At 42.2% G+C, this 26,915-nt stretch overlaps 1 protein-coding gene across 2 annotated transcripts; it reads left to right on the top strand.

The window, feature by feature from the left end:
• Positions 1 to 1,882: 1,882 nt before the first annotated feature.
• Positions 1,883 to 26,001, top strand: LOC102776251 (uncharacterized). Of its 2 annotated transcripts, XM_087849768.1 has the most exons (16): positions 13,493 to 14,315; positions 14,875 to 14,925; positions 16,728 to 16,828; positions 17,026 to 17,164; positions 17,278 to 17,327; positions 19,399 to 19,504; positions 19,877 to 20,035; positions 20,127 to 20,244; positions 20,332 to 20,393; positions 20,551 to 20,676; positions 20,756 to 20,865; positions 20,956 to 21,117; positions 21,214 to 21,410; positions 21,640 to 21,769; positions 24,560 to 24,753; positions 25,411 to 26,001. In XM_087849768.1, exons 1-16 carry the CDS (start codon positions 13,493 to 13,495, stop codon positions 25,643 to 25,645), a joined length of 2,763 nt encoding a protein of 920 aa, XP_087705894.1. In that variant the 3' UTR covers positions 25,646 to 26,001. The 2 variants fall into 2 exon arrangements, with proteins under 2 accessions (XP_006807022.3, XP_087705894.1); XM_006806959.3 differs by lacking the exons at positions 13,493 to 14,315; positions 14,875 to 14,925 and adding an exon at positions 1,883 to 1,982.
• Positions 26,002 to 26,915: the final 914 nt, after the last annotated feature.

The raw sequence follows: 26,915 nt of genomic DNA, 5'->3' as shown, positions 1-26,915 counted from the left end.
AGTGCTAAATAGGGATGATGGCAGAGGTTTCTTCCTGTTAAAAGGGAATTGTTAGGGTTTCTAATATTGTAGGGTTTACCTTACAATATAAAGTACCTCGAGGCGCAACTGTTGTTATGAATTGGTGCCATATAAATAAAAAGAAACTGAATCTAATTTAATTCAATCATAATCTACTCTTTGTAGTAGCTTTTTCATGTGGCCCACCACAGCAATCCCAGCTTGTCAATTATGTGTGCTTTGGATTAATTGCTCGTTCCTGTCTGGACAGACAATTAGTACAGAAATGCCTAACAAATAATTTTATTATGATGGCATAAAAATAAAGGCCAAAGGATAACAAAAAACATTTAACCACTTAACTAAAAGGTTGGGGACTAGCCAATATGAAACTGCCATTGCTAGCAGAAGCTTTCTGTTTAAAATATATTCCAAAATCCTAAAATAAAGAAATGTTTAAAAGGTCTGTCATTGTTTCTGTTCAAAGTCACAACTGAAAAATAAGCAAACAAATCATTTGCAGGTAAACTGCTGTATTTGACATTAAACAGATACTCTATTATAACAAATGTCTTTGCTCCAACAGAGAAAATTCTTTTTCCTCTAAAAAGGAAACATACTGATGCAAACAACCTGTTTCAGCACACCAGTAATGACTGAGAGTTTAGTCTTGATTAAAATAAGTCTAAATTGGTCCAGTCTCTGATACCACAAATGGGAACAAAATACACAAAGCGTAAGCAGGAAGAAAAAGCCTCCATTAGCCTTCGCTGCAGCCACTGATGATTGATATGATAGCAAGCCCATTCAAACTGCAAATTTTACACATGATTGAGGCTCTATTGGATGTAATGAAATGGCCTTCCTGAATATTGCACTTGAGTGACTGTGTTACCACCAGTACAATAGCTGCTATTATAGTTTTGGGTCTTCAACCCATTTTTCATTGTACCAGGTCCAGTGTGTTATTAGTGCAGAACTCAGAGTGAACCCGCGCGGCTTTGGTTTCTTGCTGTTACGGATGTGACCGTTCTCTCCACTGGGAGCAATTCATAGTGTTAATTGACCACCGCAATCACTCAGCAGATTTATGGAAAGTCTGAAGGGTCACAGGAGACTTCCAGGGGAGACTATCCAGGGAGCAGGGCTAGCCTCTCAGCTGCAGCTGGGGGAATTTCTAGGCTTTCTAAGTACACTACATTCATAAACTCCCTGCCTTTCTTCAGTGACCCCAGAGGAAATTTACATTATATAGAAGAACTGTATTTAAACAGGCCATAAAAGAAATGAAATAATCTTGTGGGTGTCCTTGTGTGGGAATGTTGCATTATAGTAACACTTTAATAATGGCGCAGCAACAGTTATGATGAAGAAATCTGAAAAACAAACATAAAATCTATTATCTTCAAATACAGACATGACCCAGTTTGTTTCTATTTTTCATCCGCTCATCCAGATGTGCATAATTCACTGGGGGGGAGGAGCTGTAACACTGACAGACTGGGTGTGGGCATTGGGGCCCATCTGGCCGACTATAATCAGCTTTTAAAAAACAAAACAAAAACGGTGCTACAGACAAATGAAGGATACAAGGCGCATGTAGAAAACCAAGGTTTCAAGCTACAGTAGCCAGCATCCTCTTGAATCTGGATTCAAGATCCAATGTGCAATGTTGACATGGGGCAGTGAAAGGATGGGCCCTGGTTTTGAGTACTGAAACAATGAAAATGGTTTTGTTCATTGTTTATTCTCCAGTGCAGTGTGTCAGTATGTCAGCGTATTAGTTTGAACAAATGCATCTGGACACTCTTAATACTGTTTAATCCCCTCTGTCAGCTGGCCAGGGTTGTCCTCGTGCAAACACACCATCTCCAGTGTGTCTCTTGTCTTTAAACAGAGAAAGTAAGCATCCAATAACATATTCCTTGTGTTCCACAGCTGAACTTCACACTCATGGAATAGTTGTTTTTGTTCATATTAAGGTAAGAGTGAACCTTCCGTTTCATTTTAATGCACTCGTCTTTCGTTTCTTGACTCAGGGCTTGTGTAGAGTGTTAAGAAGGAGCGCTTCTCCTTCTAATGAGCTACTAATGCTGGCTTAATTTTGAATTTACTGGGTTGTTTTTGTGGACTGAATGGTTAGGAAATTGCTCCTACAGTTTAACATGGAGCAGTTAAGATTAATTGCCTTAGGCGTGCCAATAATTTTACAGTTATTATGTGATAAGCTCTATCACTTTTTCTGATGAAATGTGTTACAGCTTTTTTTAGTGAGAGTTGCCCAGCCATGATGATTTACAAGAGCTAAAAGTCTGTGTTTTGCTGTGTGGAGTCTAAACGCCATGCTCGCTTGCAGCAAAAGGCAGTACTAATGGGTTTGTGTTACATTACTAAATCAACTCGAGCTGTGAAGCGGCTCCCAGCAAACCTTTATGATCCATTAACCACCAGGGACGGTTTTGCCAGGGCCTCGGTGCCAGCTGGCAGAAACTGACGGGCCCATATCATAAGCAACCCCTGCCAGCGATAGCTTTACTGAGGTTTGCAGAACTCCCCCCACTGTTCTCTCGAGCTGATTACATACATGTTGTTTTCTCATTAGCCAAGGCTCCACGTGGTCCTGTCTCATGGAAATGTTTGATGGAACGAAGGTAAATGCGCTGTGTACAATGTGTTAGACTTGATGTCTGCAGACAGCTCGGGAAGAGAGACAAGTCTGTGGAGTGGTTTGAGTTTGGGTGGAGACAGCAGCATTTACTGTAGAACTGCAGACAAATATGCATGGACCCCACCCTAGGCTAGTGATCAACTCCTCTGTCATCAGTGTCTTTATCATGCAGACAGAGATTGATATCCAAGGATCAGATTCCCTGGGATTCCTCCTGCAAAAGAAAGTCCCATTTTTCAAACATTTGGAAACATGAAAGATTTCTGTAGCACTGCTCGACTGTTTTATTGTGTTACCCGTGAAAGCTGGCAGCGCTCTGCAATATCTACACACAAATAAACGCCTCGTTTTCCAAGTTGCTTTTCGACATTTATTAGTGCACGGCTCCTTTCTGAATATCCTTAATGAAATCTTTATGACTTTTTTTTTTTTTAAAGTTATGAGTTTGTTACAGTTAAATGCTGAAATCTTTTGAATTTGCAAAGCCTTTTCTCCCGAGTACACTTGTATCTTAGGGGTTTGTGGATGACTAATCGTCTAATGTTTCATGGCTCATGTTTTTAATGGGTGAGTAAAGGCAAGAACAAAAGAGAGCAGAACTATGCAAAAAAATTAAATAAATAAACACGACAAAAGGATGACAAATGCGTGGGATTTTCTTTACATTGTAAAAGGTAATCATATGGATTGCATGTAATCCCACTGCATGTAATATCTCTATTTTTTTCAAAATCGTACTCTTTGCTCGGAAGTGAATGTGATCTACCTACACGCCCATGGTTTCCAAACTGCATTTGTTTTATGACTCTTCAGTCAGATGGATGCAGGGGAATTCCAGGAAACAGAACTTTTATCAGAGTTTTAAAACATTAGTGAGCCAGAGCGAAGGCTGTTAAACTAACATGCATTCATTGAGTAGACACTGTTATCTAGGTCACAGGTAAATGAGATAGGCAAATCAGAGTTCCCCTCCTCCTTTAGAATGAGGCACTTTCACTGGGTTGGATACCGAGCGAGGAGAGGTGGAGCAGAGGGTCATGGTGGGCATGAGCAATAGAGACTAACAACAATACTTCAAAGCCTCTTTGTATTTTGGTTTGTATTTGATCCATTGTCTCTGATGCTCTTTAGGGACCACCGCTAACAAGGCATCGTCTTACTCGGGTTGACAGAGTTTTGTATAGCTAAGATTCCCTGAGAGATTAGGTTCAGGTGAACCTCGGGGTTAGAACAGAGTGGGCAGAACAGGGAGTTCATCATTGTTGTAGGCTGTGTCTGCCAGAATAGAGGACAGTTTGATACCAATGTTTAAATGGGAGCTTCAGAGTTTTATACGCATTAGAAGTTGTAATTGATGAACACTTTTGAACACTTTCATTCAAGTACGAAAAATGTGCAACGCGGAAAACCCCCCCCAATAGATAAGCAAAATGACTGTTTCTTTATCTCGTAGGGATTGTAAATCCCTTTTAGAGGATTATCACAACGGCCCATTTTATTCCTCACCAGATTTTCCCTCCTCCATAATTGCCATTTGCGTCTATCTCTCTTTCTCCCCCCCCCTCTCTCTCTCAGTGGCAAAATTGATGGGTGGAATATCTTGAGAAATATGCGAATAAAAGCCAAAGAAGGAAACATCTCAGAGGCACACCACAATGAATGAGAATTTGAAGGATGCTAATTAAACAATGTCATGATTTATTGTCAGTAACAAAACATTTACTGTTTCAATCCCAAAGGCTTGGCTTCCTGGAAAATGTAGCATTTGGTCACAGCTCTGTTAACTTATTCGCTTCAGTTTGGGTTGCACTGAGAGTTTTGGGGAAAAAAAAAACCCTCCTGACAGCCAGTATAATATGACCTAGATTATAGCCTCTGTGCCTGCTTTTGCCATTTTTACATCAATAAAGATTTATTACGCTGTATTTGGATTTATACAAACATTCAAGGTGAGTGATTAATTAGCAACCACCGAACACCAAACGAGTTTAATCATGCAGTGAGCTTTAGCCATTACAAGCTGTCAGAGTTTTCTTATCTTGACAACAACTCTAAACTGTTTACTGCTTGTACTGTTGTGTAGCCTCACACGTTTTAATTGAAAAGGCTTCCTAGAAAGCTTCCCTACATTGACATGTTCAGCTCCCCGGGTTCAGAGCGCAGGCTTTTGGCTGGCTCGTGAATGGACAGGACAGAGATGTTATCTGGCCTTAGGGAGGATGTTTGCGGAGTGGGAGTGGAAGGGCTGTGGGGCTTCAGTGTGCTAATGCAACTAAGAGCCAGGAAGGCAGAGTGTTGACTCTGCAGATTTCAGCCAGCTACTGATGGCTACGGGGCTAAATACTGACCCCATGGACTAATAAAGAAAATCACCTCGGGCACGAGCCGCAGGGGTCAGAGGTAATGGCGTGGCTGTGAAAAACAGAGGCCGCAGCTTTCGATGACGACTCTGCCTAATTGAAATGACAGTTGAAGACCAGTGGGGGTAACAGTGTTTATTTACGTCTTTGTTACGCGGTGAGCAAGCACAAAGATATGCCGGGCCCGGCCATCGATGACATCGCTCCTGTATGCTGTCTGGCTCCGGGATCTCTGCGCTAGTACAATAAGGACTTCCTGTCTGCCATCAGATTCCCCGGCATTCGACCCAGGCCCCGGAATGAGGCGAGGCGGAGCCGTGGATGTGGTTTTGTGAAAGAATATAAGTCCTAATCAGACTGACACCATGGACCTGTTCCATTCTTTTGACCTACCAGCTGACCCTCAATCTGATCTGCTGTCTATTTCAGAGCCACAGCGGTCTGCTATTTGCTAAAGCTGTATGGATTTTAGTTTCCTGTGCTCCAACAGCCTTAGGGAGACGTTGAGCCTGGCTGTCAAGACCCTGTTTCACACTGCTGATGTCAGCATTTCTCTTAAAGCTCTACAGCAAGTCTGGTGACAAACTAGTTGCTGTATAGCTAGAAATGTGTTCTGCTTGTCATAGAAAAAAAGGTTGGAGGCAATAAGCGCATGTTCCCAGCAGCAATATTGCTGAAACAACAAACAGTGGAATATAAGAGGCCAGAGGCTTAATCCTTTATTCCATTCAGTAACAACAAGGGGACCTAGAGAGAAAAAGACAGAAAAGGAGCCGCAGAACAACATACACTCAAAAATGTAAAGAATATAGCACGTAAAAAAACCCCCTGATATTGCTATCTGAAGAAACAGAGGAAGGCAGCATTCATGGTCTCCTGTTTCACTGGGGTCAAGGTGAAAGAGCAACCTTCAGCAACCCGAGTACTAAAACAGCCTGCTGCTGTCTAGCATGACTAGACATTCAGCATTAATGGCCTCCTGAGAGGACCTTCAGCACAGGAGGAAAAGAACACAAATACTCCCCTCTCACACCCGAGGAGCTTATACGAGTGGCAGGGTAGAGCACTGACACCAAATTGATCCAAGTTTCCAGAGCATGCCAGGTGACTGAACAATGGACACGCTACATGTAGTGGAACCCTGTTTAGGACAAGCGGTTTAAAAAAATGGACAAACCTATGCATCTTCATGATATCTGAGACAAATGATAGTTTTTTTCCCCTCTAAACAGTTTTTTTTATAGAAGATAAACCACCACACATGTAATTTTCCGACATATCATTTCCTGTGCAAGGATGACATAAATAGCATTTTTGATAATAGGACGCTGTGAGTTCTGAAGAAAAAAAGCTGCCTTGTGTCATGTAAATTCTGATCGCCGCAAAAAGATGAGTGCGCTTGTGGTCATTTGAAAGAGCAGGAAGCAGGAAATGAGCAACTATTGTGCTGCCTCCTCTTTAATTCAGCCGAAGGTTCAGGTTTCTGTCGTCACTTCAGTCCGTGAAGACTAAAACGATCACAGCCCTGCTTCCTCAAATGTTGGCAAATGTGCGTGAACACGGGGTGCCTGCCATAGGTGATTTATATGTACACAGTACATTTGATCTCATTGTGTTTCCAGGGTTTTGCTAAAGTCATTAATTCTAATATTGTGCTCTCAAAGGCGGCCTTTGTGGCGCTTTTGTAGCTTTTTTGTTAGACTGACATAGAAAAAAAAGTGTGCAAGTGCCCTGCCCTTTGCTTCCTTAACATTTTGGACAAAGATTTTGTGCAGTCTTTTGTTTGTTTTCCAGTGTTCAGTGGGCTTCTCCTCAGCCTGAGATATATCCAACTAAATATGCACCCATGTACACACGCAATAAAAAAACAAGTTAAAAACATGACAAACTGACTACAAGTCCTGAAGGGAAATGTGCCAGAGAAGGGAAAGTAACATATCAGCTGTAACAGCACATGCTTTATTGATTTTTTGTAGCATAGGACATGCTGTACTAATCAGACAGGTTGGCACAGTAAAGTGGAGAAACCAGTCTTATATATAGAAAAATCTGCTTATAGGGAGATATACAGGGAGCACAGACCTTAAACTCAAATTACTGTTCTCTTGTACTGATGTGAACCACACCCTCCCAGACACCTATGCAAGATGAAACAGAGCAGAGACTTGCAAGTAATGGAGCTTTTTTCATTAACTGGAACTATCTATGGACATACGGCAAAAAATGAAAACATGTAGACAATAGCAATTTAATAATACACAATAAATATTAAACTGAAAACTGGCTGCTGTTTATATTTCAGCCACTGTTTATTAGGTTTCACCCCTTGTTAAGACAAACCAAAGACAGATATACTTCTGCAGTATACAGTACGACTACACACAGTATAATAGTGTGGTTCATACACACTTGTAGCGCACTTTACGGCCTTTCACATGACTTGTCTGTTAGAGCTCTCTGAATCTTTCTTTACTCTTTGTTAGTCTTTAAAAGTTGCAGGATTTCTCTCTAGTCCCATTTGTTTTATTCACGGCTATTTCCAAAAAGTAAACACATTCCCGTCTCATTCATCCATGACATGAATTTAATTAGAAGTTTCGCCTGTAGCTCTCTCAGAGGGGTCAGTGCCTTTCGAAAAAAAAAAGAAGAGAAAAAGATCTGATTTATGTGTCCTTAAAAGGAGGAAATTTATCTGTGTGAAAAAAAACTTGATCAGCATTCAAATATCTTTCTTAATCTGCTCCGATAGCTTAAGTCAGCAGACAAATTCAGACTTGCTTTCAAGCCTTTGTGTTCAGAACTTTCTCCCATGAACTGTATAAACTATCAATTTGTCAACTCAGTCAAAACCAATAACAAATCCTTGCAAATGGCTAACTAGAATTTATATTATTTTCGATGACTCATAGCATTAAGAAGGATAACTTTTCTCACTCGACCACATGCTGACAATTTGTCCCCCCTCCAAAAAAAAAAATCAGGCTAAGAAAACGCAAACAGACAAAGCCAATCTTTTATAGAAAACGCACACGGTGTCTGAAAGGGTTATTTAAAATTATTCTGAAGCTTTGGACCTCTGTCATATCTATAATGCCATTGACCTGTTGGCAAGCTTCACCTCCTAGTGCTAACACTTCAATGAAAACCTCATGAGGCCACGGTAAATTTGTTGCAAAGAAAAGACGTCCACGAACAGCGCTGATCGGGCTGAGGCCCGTGACTATTGTTGCCATCTGCTCACCATTTCCTCCTGCAAAGAAGATAATTGAATCTGAAATCACTTTTCTCTCTTGGTTTAAGAGTGAGGGTCGTGTCTGTGACTAAAGTCTCCACCACAATAGTTTGGGCTCTTGTTTGTATTCTTTATGAAGCTATTTCACCCCGTGGTCGTCTCTTGCAACATCTGCCCCTCGCCCTCCAGATAAATATGGACCATCTAATCACCTGCCACACTTAATTAAAACCCCCATCAGTGGCTTTACGAGAGCCATCGAAGGGCACAGTGCCCGAAGGGGGTCGTGCAGATAAGACTTCAGCGTGTGCTTTGCAAGGTCTTTGCACAATAGAGGATGCTAAAAAATCTTTAAGCTGGTTTGGTGAAAATAGGTCAACGCTGGCAGCTGTGGGTAACATGTCCCTCGCATGGCCTGTGGTCCAGCACGTCCCTCGTCGTCTTTAACACCCTTTGTGCCACCATCTCGGCACTAATCTGTCTTTTCACTGAGTGTTAAAATTAATTTGCAGTGATTTCTATGAGGGCAGAGACGTCGTTAGGAAACCTCAAAGGGAGAACAAATGGACAAGTTGCCAATAGTGGGCCTTTGTCCTCGGCTTGCCCCTTTCTAAATACCCATGACAGCAGCTTTGAAATGCCTGCCTGATGAGGCTCAGATGCTCTGGCTGGGGACATCACAGTGACCGTACTTGTCCGGCTGTGAAAAACATCTCATGACAGAGACAAAGTCAGCACAGCATACAATGAAAAGGACCAGATTCCAGAACTGCCAGTCAGAGTCCAGCCTGCACTGCTCCGGTGATGTATCTCGATCTGAACTTACAGATAAAGCTTAATTTTATTTCTTGCTTTATTTCCTCCGCGCTATCTCGACAGCGTAGCTCCCGCCGGACCACATCAGTGAAAAGAGATAACTGTATTGCTTCAGAGAGCTTGGCTTCAACACAAAATGGTGTTCCCATGGGAAAATCAGAGACACAACTGTTTAGCTGAGCTTTCCAGTAGTGCTCATAATGCCATTAATTGTGTGCAGGGAGAGTTGGAGAAAGAGGTTGGCCGCAGAGAGCTCCAGAGGAAGCGACATCGTGTAAAGCAGGTTTGTGTGAGACCGCTGCAATCTGCTGAGTTACAACCCCGATTCTCCTGCTCACGTCTATCTTTTATCCCTTTTTTTTGCCTTTCTTATCTTTCCCTATTTAATCTTTCTCTGTTTATATCTCTCATCCACCCCTACTCCTGACACATAAACGCTCTCTCACTGTTTTACCCCACGAGGGAAGATTAATGACGCAAACATTTTTGCAGTTTACAGCCGTGTGAGCCAGGTTTTCTCCTTCAGCCTTACCTTCGCCCTATAAAAATGGATAAACCTATAAATGCACAGGGGAGACACGGCAGGATTAAAGTGAGAAATCGAGAGCAAATGAGTAAAAGTGTGAGGAGGGCAGTTGTGGGTGGGTGTGGTGGGAGAGTTCCTCTCATCAAATTAAACTTCAATCACCGTCAAAGACACACTCAGATTCCAGACAGCCAATCAGCCAATCTAAGACAAATGATTTTGTTAAGCTTTCCTGCCACACTGGGCGTGGGAACGGCGCAGATTCTCATTAAAAAAAAAAGGAGCCTGTAAATTATTTCCCTCCTGCTTCAAAGACCTGAACAACTGAAAAGAAAAAGATATGTGTTTACATGTGGTGTTTCTCTGTTGTTGTCTTGGGTCTGTCAGTCTCAGCTGAGTGGATGGGAGTGCAAACAATATCGGGGATCTACAACCGTCTGCTCACGTGCAACTGACTGAGACACGGGACACAAAAGGATGTCATCTTTCATTCTCGTGAATAAATAAAGCTCTTCAAGCATCATTTAAACCGGCGGGTATGCATTACGCTTTATTTGAGGCAGCATTTTGATCAAAGCTGCTCGGAGGAAGTTTTTTCTCTTCCCCCCTCCGCCCACCCCCACATGCCACCCTCCCAGCCTCACACATCCCGCAATCCCCCCACCCCACCAACCCACGTCTGCCTTGCTGTTGCTAATCACTGGTGGTCTCCTGACTGCCAACGGTAATTGATTAGAGAGAGGAGCGCTGGTTGGCGAGGAGGGGGGAATGGAGGGGAAAGTTCAGCCCAGAAGTTCTCAAGGTCACTGCCCTTTTCTTCCCCCGTCTGAACTTCTTTTCTCATGCTATTAGGTATCCGCCACAGGGGAAACTGCAAATATTTGGCTCACTCTGTATGACTTCCAAGAGGTTTGGTGGTGGCGAGCACAAACAGGATGGTTTACGTAAGCAAAATGGATGCATCTGCTGAAGAGAAACACGATGGCGAAAAGGCTCAGAGTTTGCAATGTGTTGATTTAGGAACTCAACATCCTTGAATGAATAGGATTATTTTTGTAGACCTCCCCCAACATCGATGGTTCCCGAATGCCGCCACATTGTTTGGCCCCTGTGTGGCCACTCAGCATCCTTCACAATATAAAGACAGCTCAGTGGATGTTATTCTGATGAAATAACTCACTCCGTTCATCCTGATTTTACAGGAAGATGTGACATTCCTTGCCCCTGGAAAGTGACTCACACTGCCGTCTTGTTTAGTAAATGCAATTATGGACCGGTTGAACCATTCTCCTTTTCTGTGAAAAAGAGTCACGAAAAATACTCTTTCACTTTCCTTTTTTTTGTGCGTGTGAGTGCTCTGTATGACCAAACAGGGTCATGTTCACAGTATGGACACAGAGCCTATGTGTATGGAAACATGACTGTCACAGGAAATGTTCAACATGTTTCACAGAAACGCAGCCGAGCAAGAGGTGAGGGCGTTTTAGAGAGGCGCCCTCCCAGTGCTGCGGGCTGGTGTTGATGTTGGCTTCACGGTCGTCTCGGGGATGCCCGGAGTTTACCACTCTCTGGTTGCGAGGCCAGTAAAAAAAACACTCAGAGCATGCTCAGATGCTCACAGACCTATGTCTGGACATGTAGGCTAACTCACAGAGAGCGATGAGGACTAAGTGATGTAACTTTATGAATGTAAGGAAAACGTCAAACAAACCCAAGAGGCAAAGTTAAAGACAAATAATTAGAGTAGCTCGGAATTTATATCATCACTCAGGGAGCGCAGACGGTTGGGTTTCCATATTTGTCTCAGTCATCTCTCCCACTTTTTTGCCCCAGGCTGTAGCAGCTGTAAAGCATTCATCTTTGTCTGCTCTGTCACTTACACTGTCTCTCAGCATTCGTCATAAGGAACTCATTTTTCATAAATCTGCCAGTAAGGTCGCAGATTTTCAGCTAATTTCAAACACAACCCATATAAAGGAGACGGAACATTAATCCTACATATATCTTTTCGTTCCCCTACTGCTTAGGTATATTCAAACAACATGTAAAAAGGATTATGACAAAACTTGATATTCTTGCAAATACCAGATCAAGATATCATGAAAGCCAGCCGCACTAGGCTGCGAATGAAAAGCACTTGTGTGGTTTAACTTTATCCAGACTTGTGAATGCCAGTGGAGGTCCTTTTTAAGAAGTGGTGGGCTCTGTTTTCTGTCCTGTCAGCGTTGTGCAACTGCTCTCCACTGCCCCCCTTTGTTGGGCTTGAAGTATTGATAGTGATTATGTCAGAGACCCTACTTTCTAGTTCCCCTCATAAAAGCACTGCATATTTCTGATGATGCACACCAACTTGTGCCATTTTATATTAATTTTATATTATTTTCTCATAAATCTTTAACCCCCAAAACAGTGGAAAGTATGTCATTTTGTCTAATGTCTATAGAGCCAGTAGCTCTCAGCTTGGTTCTGTGCTTTGTAGCTTTGCTGTCATATTCATATCTGAGGAAAACTAACCATATACATTCTCATCTGCAGCTAAAAGCAAAAGTCAGGCTGCTTATTTTAGATTACCTTTCTTCCAGTAGAAACTACCATAAGCGTCTTTGAGTGATGCAATATAAAAGCACCAGAAAGCAACAAAGAGTCTTCACCTTGGCGCTAAGCCTATCAATAGTCAACTGGATTCACACTGAAATCATTTCAAACTTCTGTTATTTATGTTAAAAAAAATAATTTCTGGAATATTACCAAAAGCAAAAATCCAGTTTTATTGGAGCTTTACTGGGTTGAACTTGTTATTTGAATATGGTCGATACAATTAATTTTATCACAGATTTTAAAAAAAAGAATATTAAACTGGGATTTCATTAATTGTAGGTGAATAAACACCTTGAAACTTGAAAGGTGAGACGCAAACAGAAACAGCATCAAAGAAACAAACAGTAGTGGCTTCCTTTCGCTCCAGGAAAGGTGAGAGGTGGGTACTCAGGGAGGAGTAATTATTCCCATCTCACTGTATGGGCGTGAGAAAAAAAGCACGCATATCATCTTTTCATACAAGCCTTCGATGTGGGTGGTGTGGTAAAATGGTTTTAAGCTGATGCTGGATGATTTATCAAGTAGCAGAGAACAGGACTGGGCCTGTGGAATGAAGGAAATGTCATCCGATGCCATACGGGTTGTATGAGCCAAGCATCCGCAAGCCCATATTCTCACCTGTGTCCAAACACACTGACTGATGACCTCCAGAGAAACTGAACACTGCCTCATATTAATATAACAATCTGCACTAGACACACACACACACACACACACATATATATATATACATGCATATATGTACACATACATAAATAAATGTGTTTTTACAACATATTTAAAGATATACTAAACCATTAAAAAAAAAGTTATCATCTCATCACCTTGGGTCATGGCCAGTGTGGATATTACTTTGATATGTTTCACTAACACCCCTATATACTGCTCTAAACATGACAAAACTGCCCCAAGATCCGATCTGATGTATCAGGTATCAAGATCACGGTGCCAGGCACCACTGGAGGTTACGAGGCTGTGACGAGCACCGCTGTAATACCGAGGTCCTCTGAAACAAGAGGTTATCTGAACTGCTTATCATATCAAAGCGTGCTGATTAAGGCAGGCATTCATTTCAAGTGTACACCTAAGCTGAGGAGCATGAATTGGTGGCTAAGCAACATATGTTGTAGCCGGGTGTTTGTGCTGAGTGCAGGCACTATGGCTTTTATCACACAGCAGCATTTTATACCAAAGGACGGGACGGTTTCTTGTCTTATTTCAGTCCACAGAAGCTGAGCTGGTTATTGTGAAATAAGTGTGCTTAGTAGTATAATCAGCAGCTAGTCACAGGCATGGCAAAAGCAAATGCAGTAAAACAACGAGCTCGGAGGTGCCCGTGGAGAAAGAGCCCTCAATGTTTTTCGGGCAGGCTGTTCTGTTGCTCGTGTTTGCGTGGTGAAAAGGATCCTCTGAGGAAGCAGGAGAAAAAGATTAATGGGGCCCCTCTGCATGCACACTCGGATCAACGGGGATCAGGTGAGAAGGAGACTATCCAGATTACAGTGGAGGATCTGGGAATAGTTAACACTAACTTCAGCCTGTTTGATGAGGACTCTCTGACCCCGAGGAACAGCATGTCTCGCTCAGCAAGCTCTGTGTATGCCTGCTCAAGAGCTCTGAAAAAGAAAAGACTGAAGCCTCTGTCTTCACTCTCTGTACAGCCCCAGGCTGAAGCAGCAGTCACTTCTAGCAATGGAGAAGATGATGAGCAAGAGGATGAAGTGTTGTCTGGAAGCGAGTTGGATCCTGAAAACCTTTTGACACCACCTGTCATCAATCTGATTCCACCTACGCCCTCTGACTTTGCAGAGATTGATAAATTCTTTGAAATGAATTCAGAGGAAAGTGTGACACACACAACTGGCATCGGTGGAAGCGTTGCTGCTTGTGACCAGGACGAGGATAAAACAAAGAGTGTGGAGACTGAGAAGCCAAAAAAAGTATGTGTACTGGCTGAGAGTACGGCCAATAGTGAAGTCGAACCTGAGAGGGGCTTTAGGGATGAGCTTGGAGAACAAAGAGAGGCTGTGCTAATTAAAAATAAAGAGAAAACTAAGGGTGAGCTCTTCCGAAGCACCTTCCAGGTGGCTCCTCTCCCTGAGCTTCAGGAGAAAAGTGAGTCTAACAGTTTTATTTAAATGTACACTACAGTTAGTCCTTTTCTGCCAGGAGCTAGTTGGATGAGAAGATTAATATCAAAGGATTTTTTTGGGGGGGGTTTTCAGTGGTGAGGTAGCACAGCCCAGCCCGGCCAAAACACTGAGACCACCTAGCTTAGCTTTGAATAGTGTCCCTTCAAAAACTCCAAAGCAGTCCTGTTTCCATGTTGCATACTCCAAACTCCAAAGTCAAAATATCTCGTGTTTTTGCATTAAACTCCGTCCAGGTAAGACTTTCAATGCACTGCAGACTGATCTCATGAAACACATTTGATGCATCACAGAAGGAAAGGCACAGATGCAAATAATAAATGTCAGAGTTGCATCAGCTGCCTCATGCTCTGCATCCGCTCCATCCTGCAACGTAACGAGCTGACACGGCTAAATAGAGCACAGCTAAATATAAAGTTGGCAATGAGGCAAAAGAGAAAGAAAGAACAAAAGAAAAGTATGTGTTTCCTTTATCGTGTTTTATTTCAAGCAGATTTAAGTTGTTGTTTCCTTCTCTATCACAGGGAGCTTCAACACTGGAATAAATCTGTTACCATTTACTGAGCACAACTTGGGTGAGTTTTGATGACATGAACTTGCAAGTGGTTGTGTTTAAACCTTTTTTGTAAGCTGTAGAAAAAAAAACTTAGGTGTGAGGTAAATGACACCAGATGATGATTATCTTCATCCAACCATTAAAGCTCCTGTGCTGCCTCATGGTTTTGATCTTAGCTCCCTGTTCGCATTAAAATTGCAGGCATTATTTGACACGGTTACAGTACCTCGAAAGCCTCCTTGGGGAGTTGCAGAAGTTCCCCTTTGTTGGAATCTCTTTTTGGCCATTGTGTGTGTATTCCCAGTGTGTAACTGGTCAAGCCGTTCCCAGGTTTTGGGTTCCTGTGACTCAGCATGCTCTCCTCCCTCTCTCAAAGAGATGACTCTCTTTTCAAACCAGAGCTGGACAATAACACTGGAAACGATAAGCATCGCTTTTGCCTATCCATTACATAAATGTGCTGAAAAGTTCTGAATCTCAAGCTTTGCTTTGTCACTGACCCTGTGTGTGTGTTTAAACAGTTGCCAAACTCTGGCACGCACAAACTTGGAGCGTTTAGTGTGACTGCAGGTGTGGGTGCAAGGATGCAATGTGTTTGTCTGTGCCAACCAGTCAAGGGTAAGACATCTTATTTGTGTTTTGACGTGTCCCGACGGAGTGACTCAGACTAGGAATGAAGTTCATCGTTCCATTGTTGGAGTTTTCACCCTTTTAAGGCAACATCAGGCCGGGTCCCTCAGCCTGCACCAAATTCCCTGTCCTTTGTTTTTGTTGGCATTGTTTTTGGCTGTGCCAGGAGGAGGGGTACAGCTACCCTCCATTACCATTCTCAGACACATCTCCATCTCGTGCCCATTCTGCCATTCATGGTGAAAAGAAGTCATGGATTCAGACTGGAAGCGATTTTCTCAGCACTTCAAAGACACACTGTCATGTCTGAGGTCGGCTAGAGGGTGGTGCTCCTACATGTCTTCGCATTAAGCCAAGATTCATCACTTTCCTTAGGTGGCTGTTCAAGTCAAGGCGGTTGTGTTTTGCACTGAGTGTTCTGAATCTGCTTTGCAGCAGACTAGACTTTTGATCCTTCCCAGAGTGACTCAAGAGCAGCCAGGTGATGAAGAGAGTGCCAGCTCGCTGCCCCCCTCTATGCACTCCACTGTCTCTCCAGCTCTCAGACAAGATTCCACTGCTGACACGCATAAACCAATTACGCTGTCTTATCTGATTCTGACTCCATCTGAACCCCAATCCATGTCAAACCAGCCTTTCAGAGACAGGCCCCTGAAATGAAAAACACGCGTTAAAGATTTTTGTGTTGTTGTAATCTATTTGAACAGACTACTGTTTTTGAGTTCTCAGAGGGGTCCTGACACTTTAGTCTCAAAACATATAGTTAAGTCAGAGTAGTCACAATCACATCACTGCCTTGTGCTGCCTGAAAAAGCCAGGCTTTGATGTCATATTCTCAGCCTCATTCATCTTGCTTGTTATGATAGCAGATAATAAACATATCTGCTCGCTGACCAAGTGACATTTGGAAAATAGAAGAATATGCGCTTTCTGTGGGAAAGAACGTGGGCTGTCAGAGAAACATGTCATCAACCAGACAGACTTTACTGTGTTGCCCAGCAACTCCATCTAGCTGCGTCCAGTATCAGCACTGCAAATAAACCTGGTGACCTGGGCGCCAGAAAAAGGACACACTAGCTTAAAAGGAAGAAAAAGGACTTGATTGAATTGCTTCTTCCTCTTCTTTTTTTAAAAAAACCCCACAGCTCTAATAATGAATTTTGCATTTATTGACTGACTTTTTTTTTGCAGATGACCTGACCAACAGAGACTTAGGTTTCTCAGATATTCTCAAGCGTGAACTTTGCCCGCTTCCTCACACCACCATGATAGCTACATTTGCTCACCAAAAGGTAAGGCTATCAACCAAAGGTTTTTTTTTCATGATTGCTTTATACTCTGTAGTCTATAGTCTCCATCTTTGCTTAACGAGACTCAGGTAATATACGGAGCATCTACTTTAAGATATCTGACCTTTGCTCAAGAGATGCTCTGTATGAAGTCAAAATTACAGACTGACTGTAAAGGGAATCTGCTTTTTCCTTGACAGAGGCCGATAACTCGTTCGTGCAGTCTCGAGGACAGGCTGACTAGGAGTGCCACTTTCCACGGTTTAACTCAGACCACAGATCGACACCATGAAGAGGAGGGGTCGCCGAGACAGCGACGAATAACTGTCGGTGACTCTGGTAATATAATATGGCCAAGCAAGCTTTGTTACTACATAATACTACTATTCCAACTAATTAGAAACACAACCTTACAAGAAGCTCATCTGTTTTTCTTTGTGTATTTTGCACAGCATCCTATATGCCTCATTCTAAGGATCAGAATGGAAACTTTTCCGAGAAGGTACTGTAAATCATCAAAGCCGAGCCTTCAGGGTGGCATCAGCACACAGCCCAGAGCTGCTGCAATTATAGAATATACTCTGTTTATATTTCCCAGCTCCCTTGATCTGTCAAAGCAATGACTCAACAAATAGTCTCAGGATTTTAGTCTTTGTGTCCAGGATTTGCCAAGCAAGATTGCTTGTATCCTTAGCAATCTACGTGTTAGCCGAAACACAAGAAAGCACAATTTTTTTTCAAGGCCAATCACTCATGTCCGGTATTTGCTATCTCCAGGCATTAACAGTCATTTAAGCAATTGTGCAACATGTATCTTAAGCAGCCACATCTCACGCTGGAGCGCCATAAAAGTGCTGACGTTATGGATTATTTGCATGGTTTAATATGTTGTTTTTGCTGTGTCATGCAACATAATGGGGAAATCCCACAGACGAGGCAGACTTCATATATTTAATCATAGTTACTCTGTAAAGCTTTCATTGAAGGGGACATTGTAGGTTTTTCTTCCAGGAATGTCATAAACAAAACAAAAAAAGACAAAAAATCTGACTAAGGGAACAATTACACAAAAACCTGTGTTTAGGGTCCCTACTTAACTAAACATTTCATTGTCTTTGACAAAAAACATGTTTACAGTTAAACACACAAATATGTCTTTTTGGTGTAATATGTCCAAACCCTTATATCCAACGTAGTCATACTAATTTCCATTAAAGCTGTGATTCAGATGAATACACGTCTGGAATTTCATTGTTATGTCTTGATGTTTTACCACCTACTGACTTGTTGTTGGGTTTTTTTTTTTTCTTTTTTGCATCCAGATGTTTGAGTCAAAATCATCTTTGTGCATCATTTCCTGCTCTCAGGATTTTCCAACCGCTACTACTGTTTGGACTGAAAAAAGACCCCCCAAAATCCCCAAAACAGTACAGAACAACTACTCAAACAGTAATCAGATCACTTTATGAAGTTGAAATAAAGTGATCTGATCTGTGCAAATAAAAAACAACAACAAGAACAACAACAACAAACAGATAAGATCAATACGACTGCAATTCAGTAGAAGTGATAACTGCACGAACAAGATTACAAAAGAACGTAAAAGTATTGCAGAGTGTTACGTTTTGGCCTGAGCTGTGCCTGATGCATCATGGCTCCTCATGGCAAAGAACTGACTGAATCAAAAACGAATGAGCCAAAACACAGCTGCAGCAGCAGTTAGATGATATCAGAGGAGTCATACTACCAATAACGCAGCCATCCTTGCAAAATTATTTCACACAGTAATGGCTGTTTATGTGAACTTGCAGCATAGCAAGAAGCCCATATGTGTGGGCAGCACATGCTTTAGTCAGATAATATCAAAATAAAGCCAAAGAAAAGTTATGCTTTCAGTACACGCCCAAGTACACACCCCAACAGTCAATATTTTTTGGGAAAAACAATTTTTCCAAAGAAGGTAAAATAATAAAACTCCTACAGCAAGGAGTTGCTAAAGAGAAGTGCGTGAAAATTATTACAAAATTTATGCAACTTGCTGGAAAGCAGATTTGTGCAAGACTTATACCAGGGAGATTTAATATGTAAAAATACAAAAATATGATTTCATTTTGGATAATTCACCATTCTAGTTTAAATACACAGAGATATACACATTTTTTAGTACACAGCTGTATGCCAAAACTCATAACCAATGCTTTATAGATGCTTGTGTGTATGGTGTAATGCTATACACTCAAAAAAATATGAATGTCCAAAAAGCTGCCTTTAAGTAATTTGATTACACGTAAATTTTCCATGCAATTTGTTACATAGGTACAGTGTAAATCTTTAAGTGTAATGGAATCAAGCATGTTTTTTTTTCTTAATATTTAACCATTTGAATAAATAAACCTTTGCTTCAATATACTCCAGTTGCACTTTACTTAAAATTACTGCTTCCTGTTTATGAGGGCAAAGAGTCATTTTTTGAGTGTATATACTTGTGTGGTGTGTTTTCACACAACACTTGCTCCACGCCTTTGTATAATCTGGTACAAGTTAGCAGCTGTCTAGCCTCTCCTTCTCCCCAGGATGTAGAGAGGCAAGTGGCCAAATCTTTCAGGGATCTGAACACTGAAGAGGTGTGCCAGTGGTTTACCAGTATTGGACTACAAAAGTGTATCCCTTTCATCAAAGGTAAAACACCGTCTACTGACAATGCAGATTGGTTTATTTTTAGCGTAGATGGAATAAACTGTAATTAATGAATGCTATTAAATTGAGATGAAAAAATAAATGAGGATATAAGAGTATTAAACCTCTTAAAACTGAAACATGTCAGTGTCTAATGCATAAAAAGAGGAACGTCTTCAAGAAAGTCCTGTCGATTAAATCAAACAGCCTACTATCCATAGTATCTGCCCTCTAAAATATGATGCATGTGTTTTGATTGCATTTTGAATATTACATGTCTTAACAATACTTGATTTTCAGGTCTTGATTGTTGCCGTTTACAGTTTATTGATGGCTGTTAAAATCAGCTGATACATGAATAAATGCTTGTTGCAGAGGCAAATCTGTGTGGTGCAGACATGGCGTCTGTAGATGTGAATACTCTGGACACCCTCCACATTAGCACAGTGGAGGACAGGGAGAAGTTACTGTCAGCCATTTATCATGAGCTTCACCCTCCCAGCACGGTGACTCAGAGAATCGACTCGTTGCTCGGTATAGTTACTATGTCAAACTATGTCAAATAATCATTCATGCAATGAACAATGTAACAATGTAATTTATTGATGTTTTCCTTTTTAAACAGAATCACTGGGGCCTGGTGATGTGGAGACATTCACTGCAACGCTGGTGTCAATGACTAAGTCCAAGTCTTCTCCTCATGTGAGCTGTTTGAATACAAATCGGCGTTCCTTGAAGCTGAGGTGAAGCCACTCAAGAAATTAAAAGAAGCAGCAAAACAAACACAAAAAAATCCATCGTTTTAACCCGGTAATCTAATTCTGCTACAGAAACAACAGCCTAAACAACGCAGTGCAGAGGAGTGCTCAACTAATAGAGATTACTATCAACGGTGAGTACTAAAGCTCAGTTTGCTAAGATCTTCAGTGTCCGCACTCTTTGCAATGAATGGATGTGAATGTTAAATATTCAATTATGTTTCCATAGGCAACAGACACTGAGGATGAAACAGGAGTCATCTTTACCTGTGATTTACTTTTGTGTTTCAGCGTCAGAGCGAATAGTTCATCTCAGAACCCCGAAGGAAACAACAGTGGGAAAGATTATGGACTCGTGCATCAAAATGCTGGGAATGACAGAAGACAAGAGTCTCTTCACACTAAAAGACAAGCAAGGTTCATTCAGCGTTATTCAAAAACACTAAGCCATACTGTTTACGCAGTAAACGTGTTAAATATATGATTTAATTTCAAGGTTCGCCGGAGGAGCTCTCACCAGATCAACAGATTGGGACTCTACTTCCATCATCATCATCATCTGCAGCAGCAGCGAGCAGTCAGCTGGAACTGCACTTGGTTAAAAGGGTAGATTAAAAACAATCATAATAAACTGTCCAGCATAAAACGCAAAAACACCAAAACAAAGTTTCTGTATGATTTTTTTTAAAATTGTAGGACAAACCGACTGCTTCTGCATCCCAAGACAGTCCAGAGGAGAACAGCCCCGATGAAAATCATAACATTAACAATGACATCCGAGGCAAACAGCTGGCTAAAGAAGAGCGGATCAGGGAACTAAACCAACAAGTGGCCTCACTACAAAATGTCATCCGTCAGGTCCATATCTGTGTTTAAAAAATGTGCAACACTAAAATTATTGTACTCAATTAATATTAAACATCATGATCTGGTTGATCTTTACGTCCCCAAAAGGTCCAAGAGCTCCATCATGGCCTGGTAGCTTTTTGCTCAGAGTTGAAGAGCATGGATGGAGACACGAATGTTGATGCACTCGGCTCTGCTGAGCTGAAGCAGAGACTGGAGCTGGTTAACAGAAGACTGCATGACAAGAGGCAGAACCTGCAGACCCTCAGAGACAACATTACCGACTTCACAGCTGACAAGCAGAAGTAGGAGGACCATCACCTTTAATTAGCAACTTATTTAACGACACAAATACTTAAAAAAAAAGAAGCTTTTTTCACCTTCCAGAGACAAAGTACAATTTAGAAATACAAGCACCTGTTGTAGTAGTTAATGATCTGTTGAGACTGTAGTAAATGACATTTACCTGAACCACATTTGTTTCTGTGTATGTGAGCTTGAACTTCCACGAAATGTGGTTCCTTTGCTTTTCAGGCAGTTGGAGGTTCATCTCTTGGAAAAGATGAAACTGAATTGCCACGTGTTTAAGGAGGAAATCTGCATCGTGCATCTCAGTCGACAGGCGGCTCAGCTCCACAGCGCTTTGCAAGAAAGCCACGTTAAGGTACTGCTGATAAAACGAACCTTTCATCGATTTATTTTTAGTGCTGCTGTAGAGTTTAACTGGCACAGCGAAGGCCTGCAGGACTTTAATCAACAGCATGTGAACTGCAGCTACACCAATATGTGGGAAAGCTCTATGGTCTGAGTCAGAGAATGTTTTCACTGCTAAAAATAAACAATGAGAAGCTGATGTTTGCACCAAAACAACTCTAAATATTGAGAAAGGCATGCGTGGTATGGGATAATAAAATGCTACTGGAGAAAAAAAGGTCAAATTTGGAGCTTTCGGAATTTCATGCCATTGCGCATGCTGTCCCTAACCATATCAGAGCAACTCGTGCTCCTGACCTTTGCCCTAAAAATCGAAGCCAGACTTAGAGGATAAATTTACCTGCAGAACAAGTGACGTTCACACATTTGATCCGACTGGTGACTGAATTAGACAACACTGGGAGGGGTGGTCTTGGCCTCTTGAAGTGGAAGGCCAATATCTGAGACTCTTAACTTTGGTCCTCTGAGTGACACACAGTGTCTGCTCTGTTTCATTAAGCTGCGCACTTATCCTCGCTGTGAGAACGAGTACACAATGCAGAGTGAAATCCATTGTACGAACATGCACTTTTTTTTTTTTTTCCTGAGAAATGATGTTTAGCGCTGACATTCGAGAGCCTGTGACCATACCAACAATGGAATGCGTGTGACAAAAGCCACTTGGAGAGAGCAGTGGCGAAACGGGCCAGCGTGTGTAAAAGTATCTCCATCTATCCCCTGAGGTGCCCACTTTTTTTTTTTTTTAATGTGGCCCTTTTATCCTGCTGGAGAAGCCCTAACGAGGTGCCATGAAAGGACACGCGCGGCTTCGGCTTTGAAAGGTGCCCCGTGTCACGTTGCCACCCCAAGGCAACGCTTTTTTAGGTGGTGAGTTTGTGGGAAAAGCAGCAGTGCTAATGTTTATCATATGACCTAATCAGAGTTAACACACAGGTCAGAGCTGAGGAGCAGCCTGGGAACTGATAGAGCTGCTGTTCAAATAAGGAACAGACCGCCTTGTGTTTGGTCTTGTAGACTGCCCCACATTACAGACAATAAGGAAATATTTCATCATCGGCCGTCTAATCTCCCGGATCTATTGCAACTGGAGAGCATCAATAAAGCAGCCGAAGGGGAAGGCGAAAGAGAAACAGAGTGAAGGGAGGAGGGGAACGACAACAAATGGAGGAAATGACTTTAAATAAGCAGTTTAGCTTGGACGACTCAAAAACTTCAGACAGATTATTAAAGTGGGGAAGTTGGGAGAATTATGTTTCACCCAGGCTTGAGTCGCGCTTTGAGCGTGGGTCACGTTTTGAGAAGAATCTCCCACCTTTTATTTCTATTTTTTTGCAGTGACATGCACGAGTTTAGGAAACGGATAGTGTGTTTCCGCTTTTTATGTAGACAAAGTCATCGTACAAGCTGCGGTTTATCAGTGTGGTCACAGTGTCTCCCAATTCTCTATCCCTCATTTTCTTTCCCGTAAGACCTCTGCTCTGTGCACAGCCAGGGCATCTGCATTCACAGTGACAGGACTGAATGTAGATCTACTAACACCCATCATTTCAAATGAAATATAATCCCTTCCACTTTGCGTCTATGTTATTTAGCCTGTCAGAGAATCTTTTCTCACTCTGTTTGAAACAAAACTCTTTCACAGATGATTTTTTAAACGGTCGCATTCGTGCAATATACGGCAATATTTCTTGTCGCCGAGCAGACGTGTGAGTGATTCCCACCTGAATGACCTTTGTGATCTTTCTGTTTGTGTTTTAATTGCCTGCTCATGTGTCTGGTGGGGGAGGAGATGCGCTCCATGTCTGGCTCAGGTAGGCTGGGATTTGATCAGCTTTTGTGGGTAAACAAGAAGAATATGAAGAGAAAATTCCTCGGGTTCTTGGCGTGCGTCCAAAACGGAGCAAGCCGAGAGGGAAAACGCTGGGCATTAGAGTCTGTTCCTCGAGGGGCTTCGGCTGCGTTTCCGTGGATATATCCTGTCTGGCCCACTTGTCTGAAGAAAAGAGAAGCCTTAGCTTTGACCCCTGACCCCGAAAAAGCGGCATCCATTGCTCCGAGGCATTCACACGCCATGCAGGGGGGGAGGGGAGTATGCCAAGAGGCTGGATAAGTGAACATTGGAATTCAGCGGTCGGACTCACAAGTTATTTCGGATCCCTGCAAGCTACTTGTGGTGCGATCGCTTCCCAAGCTAATCATTACATCTTGGTGGTCTCCTGGCTTTGACGCAGCCTGGGCCTTTCTCTCCCGTAGATTTCCACGTACGATATCTGTAATCTTTTTAGTTTGTTTTCTAAGAAGCAGAAATAATGAAGTTACAAGTTTATCTTAAGAAAATGGTAACTGAGTTAGCTTCATGTTTCACTGGCACAGAAGCTGGTTTGGAAGTCAGTCTTTGTATAGCTGGCAACCTACACAGAGGAAGAAGAGGAAACCTGAACCCTATACTGAGAATGGTCTCTCATTATTTTGTAAAAATCTATGATGAAGCTGGAGGCCGTCTGTAAATGAGTATTACTGAGTGGTATTGATCTTCTCCGAACTTTCCTGAAAATCAGCTGTGGCTGAGACTTCACTACCCAGGGTTTGTGTATCTATTTACTGTAAGTGAGACATGGGACGCAGCAGATTTTGCAATAAATTTGTATCACTCCAGTGCAAATGCCTTCAAATCTCAACCATCTGTCTCTAAGCTGTCTCTGATTGCTTGCTTTAAGGAATACTCTTTTTCTGCTTTCAGGAAAAGGCTCGAAAGAAGACTTCACCCATTGGTAGCTTGAGCCAGCTGGTGTCACCGCAGAATCCGGTGATGCTGCTGGTCGTACAGGAGAACCAGAACCCTGATGGCCGTTATGGCTTCTCCTGTCGCTATGGGGAAGGCAGCGGACTTGTGGTGGTCGAGGCGGACAACTCACAGCTCTGTGTGGATGACAGGTGACTCAAAAAAAAAAACAAAAAACTTATTCATAAATGAACGCTAGTTAGTGAGAGCGGAGCTCAGCATCTTACTCATTTCACCCATTCATTCATTCACTCTGTCTCTGCGCGTGGTAGCGATGGCAACCCATCAGAAAACAAGCAACATAACATAATACTTGGATGCAGAAGAGAGTGAGAGGGAACAGATAAAAGAACTTCATGCAATTAAGAAATTATATAATTACAGCGAGTACGAACTGTGCTTAGAGACACTGCCCATCATTTAAAACAATACTGCAGGGGAAAAAGAAGTCTGTGTGACAGAATCACGGTAGCTGAAAAGAGTCTTTCAGGCTCGCTGTTTGTGTTCCTTTATCGCAGCATTCGCGCCAATGCTCTTTACACAGCTAATGAAAAAATACAAGGAGCTGCTCTAAGTTTAACCTGGGTGTCTATAAAGAAAAACTAATAGAGGGCTTTTAACGAGCTCTGTGTAAATGTGTAGCTTTTTCAATTTTAATGCTCTGTGAGTTGTGAATTCTTCAAGAGCATTTTTTGTGTGTTACATAAGCCGAGGTCTTACATTTACCTGCAAAGATGTATTTTTTTCTCCATACATAACTTGAAATAAAGATCTAACACGTTATCTTTGCGTGTGTGTGTTGCTATCAGATTGGTGGAGGTGAACGGTGTGTCGGTGGTCAACTCAACACACGGAGAGCTGACCGACCTCCTGCGGCAGGGCCCCAGCATTCAAGTCGTCGTCCTTCGTCAGCCCCCGCCTGCCCTCCCCTCCCCTCCGTCCCTGCAGCACATGGTCAGCTGTGATCTGGAGCAAACATGCTGCCCAGGGGGAGACGTGGGCAGCACAAAAACCCGTCCTCAGCGCAGGGTGATAGCCATATGATGACACACAGCAGTATTAAAACTGTCCAGTAATGTGAGATGCCATGTCGTCTTTTGTTGTTTTTACTGTACTGATGTCACTATTCATCATAAGTTGTTGACAGCTGCCTTTTAGTTCAGAATATCAAATAGCAATAGGCCTGTTTTTCACCATGTGTGCACCAGCTTGTTTTTGGTATTTATTAGCATGAAATGTATTTCAATGTATGCCTGGAGGAACAGCTATTAAAAAAAAAGTAAGACAAGAAAAGACTACATTTCCCTGTTTTATATCATCTTTTGTTTTCAACTAAAACGAAGAAGTACAGAGTCTGACAGTTTCACTCCACTAGATGTGTGATAAGCATTTCTTTTAACATCCACCAGAGTAGTTACTGAGGGTGTCACAATGTAAGACTGATTACTGTGCATGCTTCAACTTTTTAAAAACACATATAGAGCTGGAAATAGTCTTACAAAAGTGATCTAATGTACAGGCACATCCAAAAGCATCCTGCCTGCACAGGTTTGTCGCTAAGATCGTCTGGTCAGCGTTCGGAGCAAAATATTTCTTAAAAAGATGAGTCACACCCCCCCATCCCCTTTCTAACTTGTAATGTAATCCACTGTGCTGTAGGAATAAACCCTTGAGCCCGGAAATGCCTCATTTCTCAGCCTCGTTCTCCCTCGTAAAGTGGCAGTGGATCATGCAAGTCTGACAGAAAGACAGCAAAAACACTACCAAACCCTGACCCAGACCCCAAGGGTCCAAAGAGCCTGAGAGGAAGAGTGATGAGACCAGTTTGGCTTGTCAGTTGATGAGAAAGGTCACAGGTCAGTCACCGACACATTTGTGCCGTAATGGTTTTGCAATCAAAGCCAAATGAGCTCCATATAATCCAGATGATGAGAGAGATGGTATTTTCTCGTTGCCAAACAGACCCACAGCGAGGGAGGAGCGTGATACTGGCAAGCTGGAGATTTGAAATGCTTAGTCACAGGCATGGGAAATTGAAGTCAACCGCGCCACAACATGTTCATCTGCCCACTGACACATATGAACCAAAATGACATACTTTGGGAAGGATAACAATACAATGAGAAGTTATCCAAAGCCACAAAACAATGCAATAGCAGGGTGTGGACACTTATAGCTTCATAGCAAGGCTGTGGGAGACTGAAAGAACTGAGAAAAGGGAGGAAGAGTGGGAGAGGAATTAAAAATCATGATCACGCTCGCTGTCAAAATAACCATGTAGCAGCAACTGAAGTCAGTCTAGCCTATTCTTTCA

Source organism: Neolamprologus brichardi, chromosome 13, assembly GCF_056152115.1.
Source record: "Neolamprologus brichardi isolate AB-2024 chromosome 13, ASM5615211v1, whole genome shotgun sequence".
Lineage (NCBI taxonomy): Eukaryota > Metazoa > Chordata > Actinopteri > Cichliformes > Cichlidae > Neolamprologus > Neolamprologus brichardi.
This window is presented reverse-complemented; position numbering and strand designations above follow the sequence as displayed.

What these genes read in the sequence shown, in the direction of transcription:
- LOC102776251 (XM_087849768.1), top strand. Translation starts at nt 13,493, where the DNA reads ATGGCAAAAGCAAATGCAGTAAAACAACGAGCTCGGAGGTGCCCGTGG. An exon ending in CTACATTTGCTCACCAAAAG is followed by an intron (nt 16,829 to 17,025) that starts GTAAGGCTATCA and finishes TTTCCTTGACAG; the next exon opens with AGGCCGATAACTCGTTCGTG. An exon ending in CGGCGTTCCTTGAAGCTGAG is followed by an intron (nt 20,245 to 20,331) that starts GTGAAGCCACTC and finishes ATTCTGCTACAG; the next exon opens with AAACAACAGCCTAAACAACG.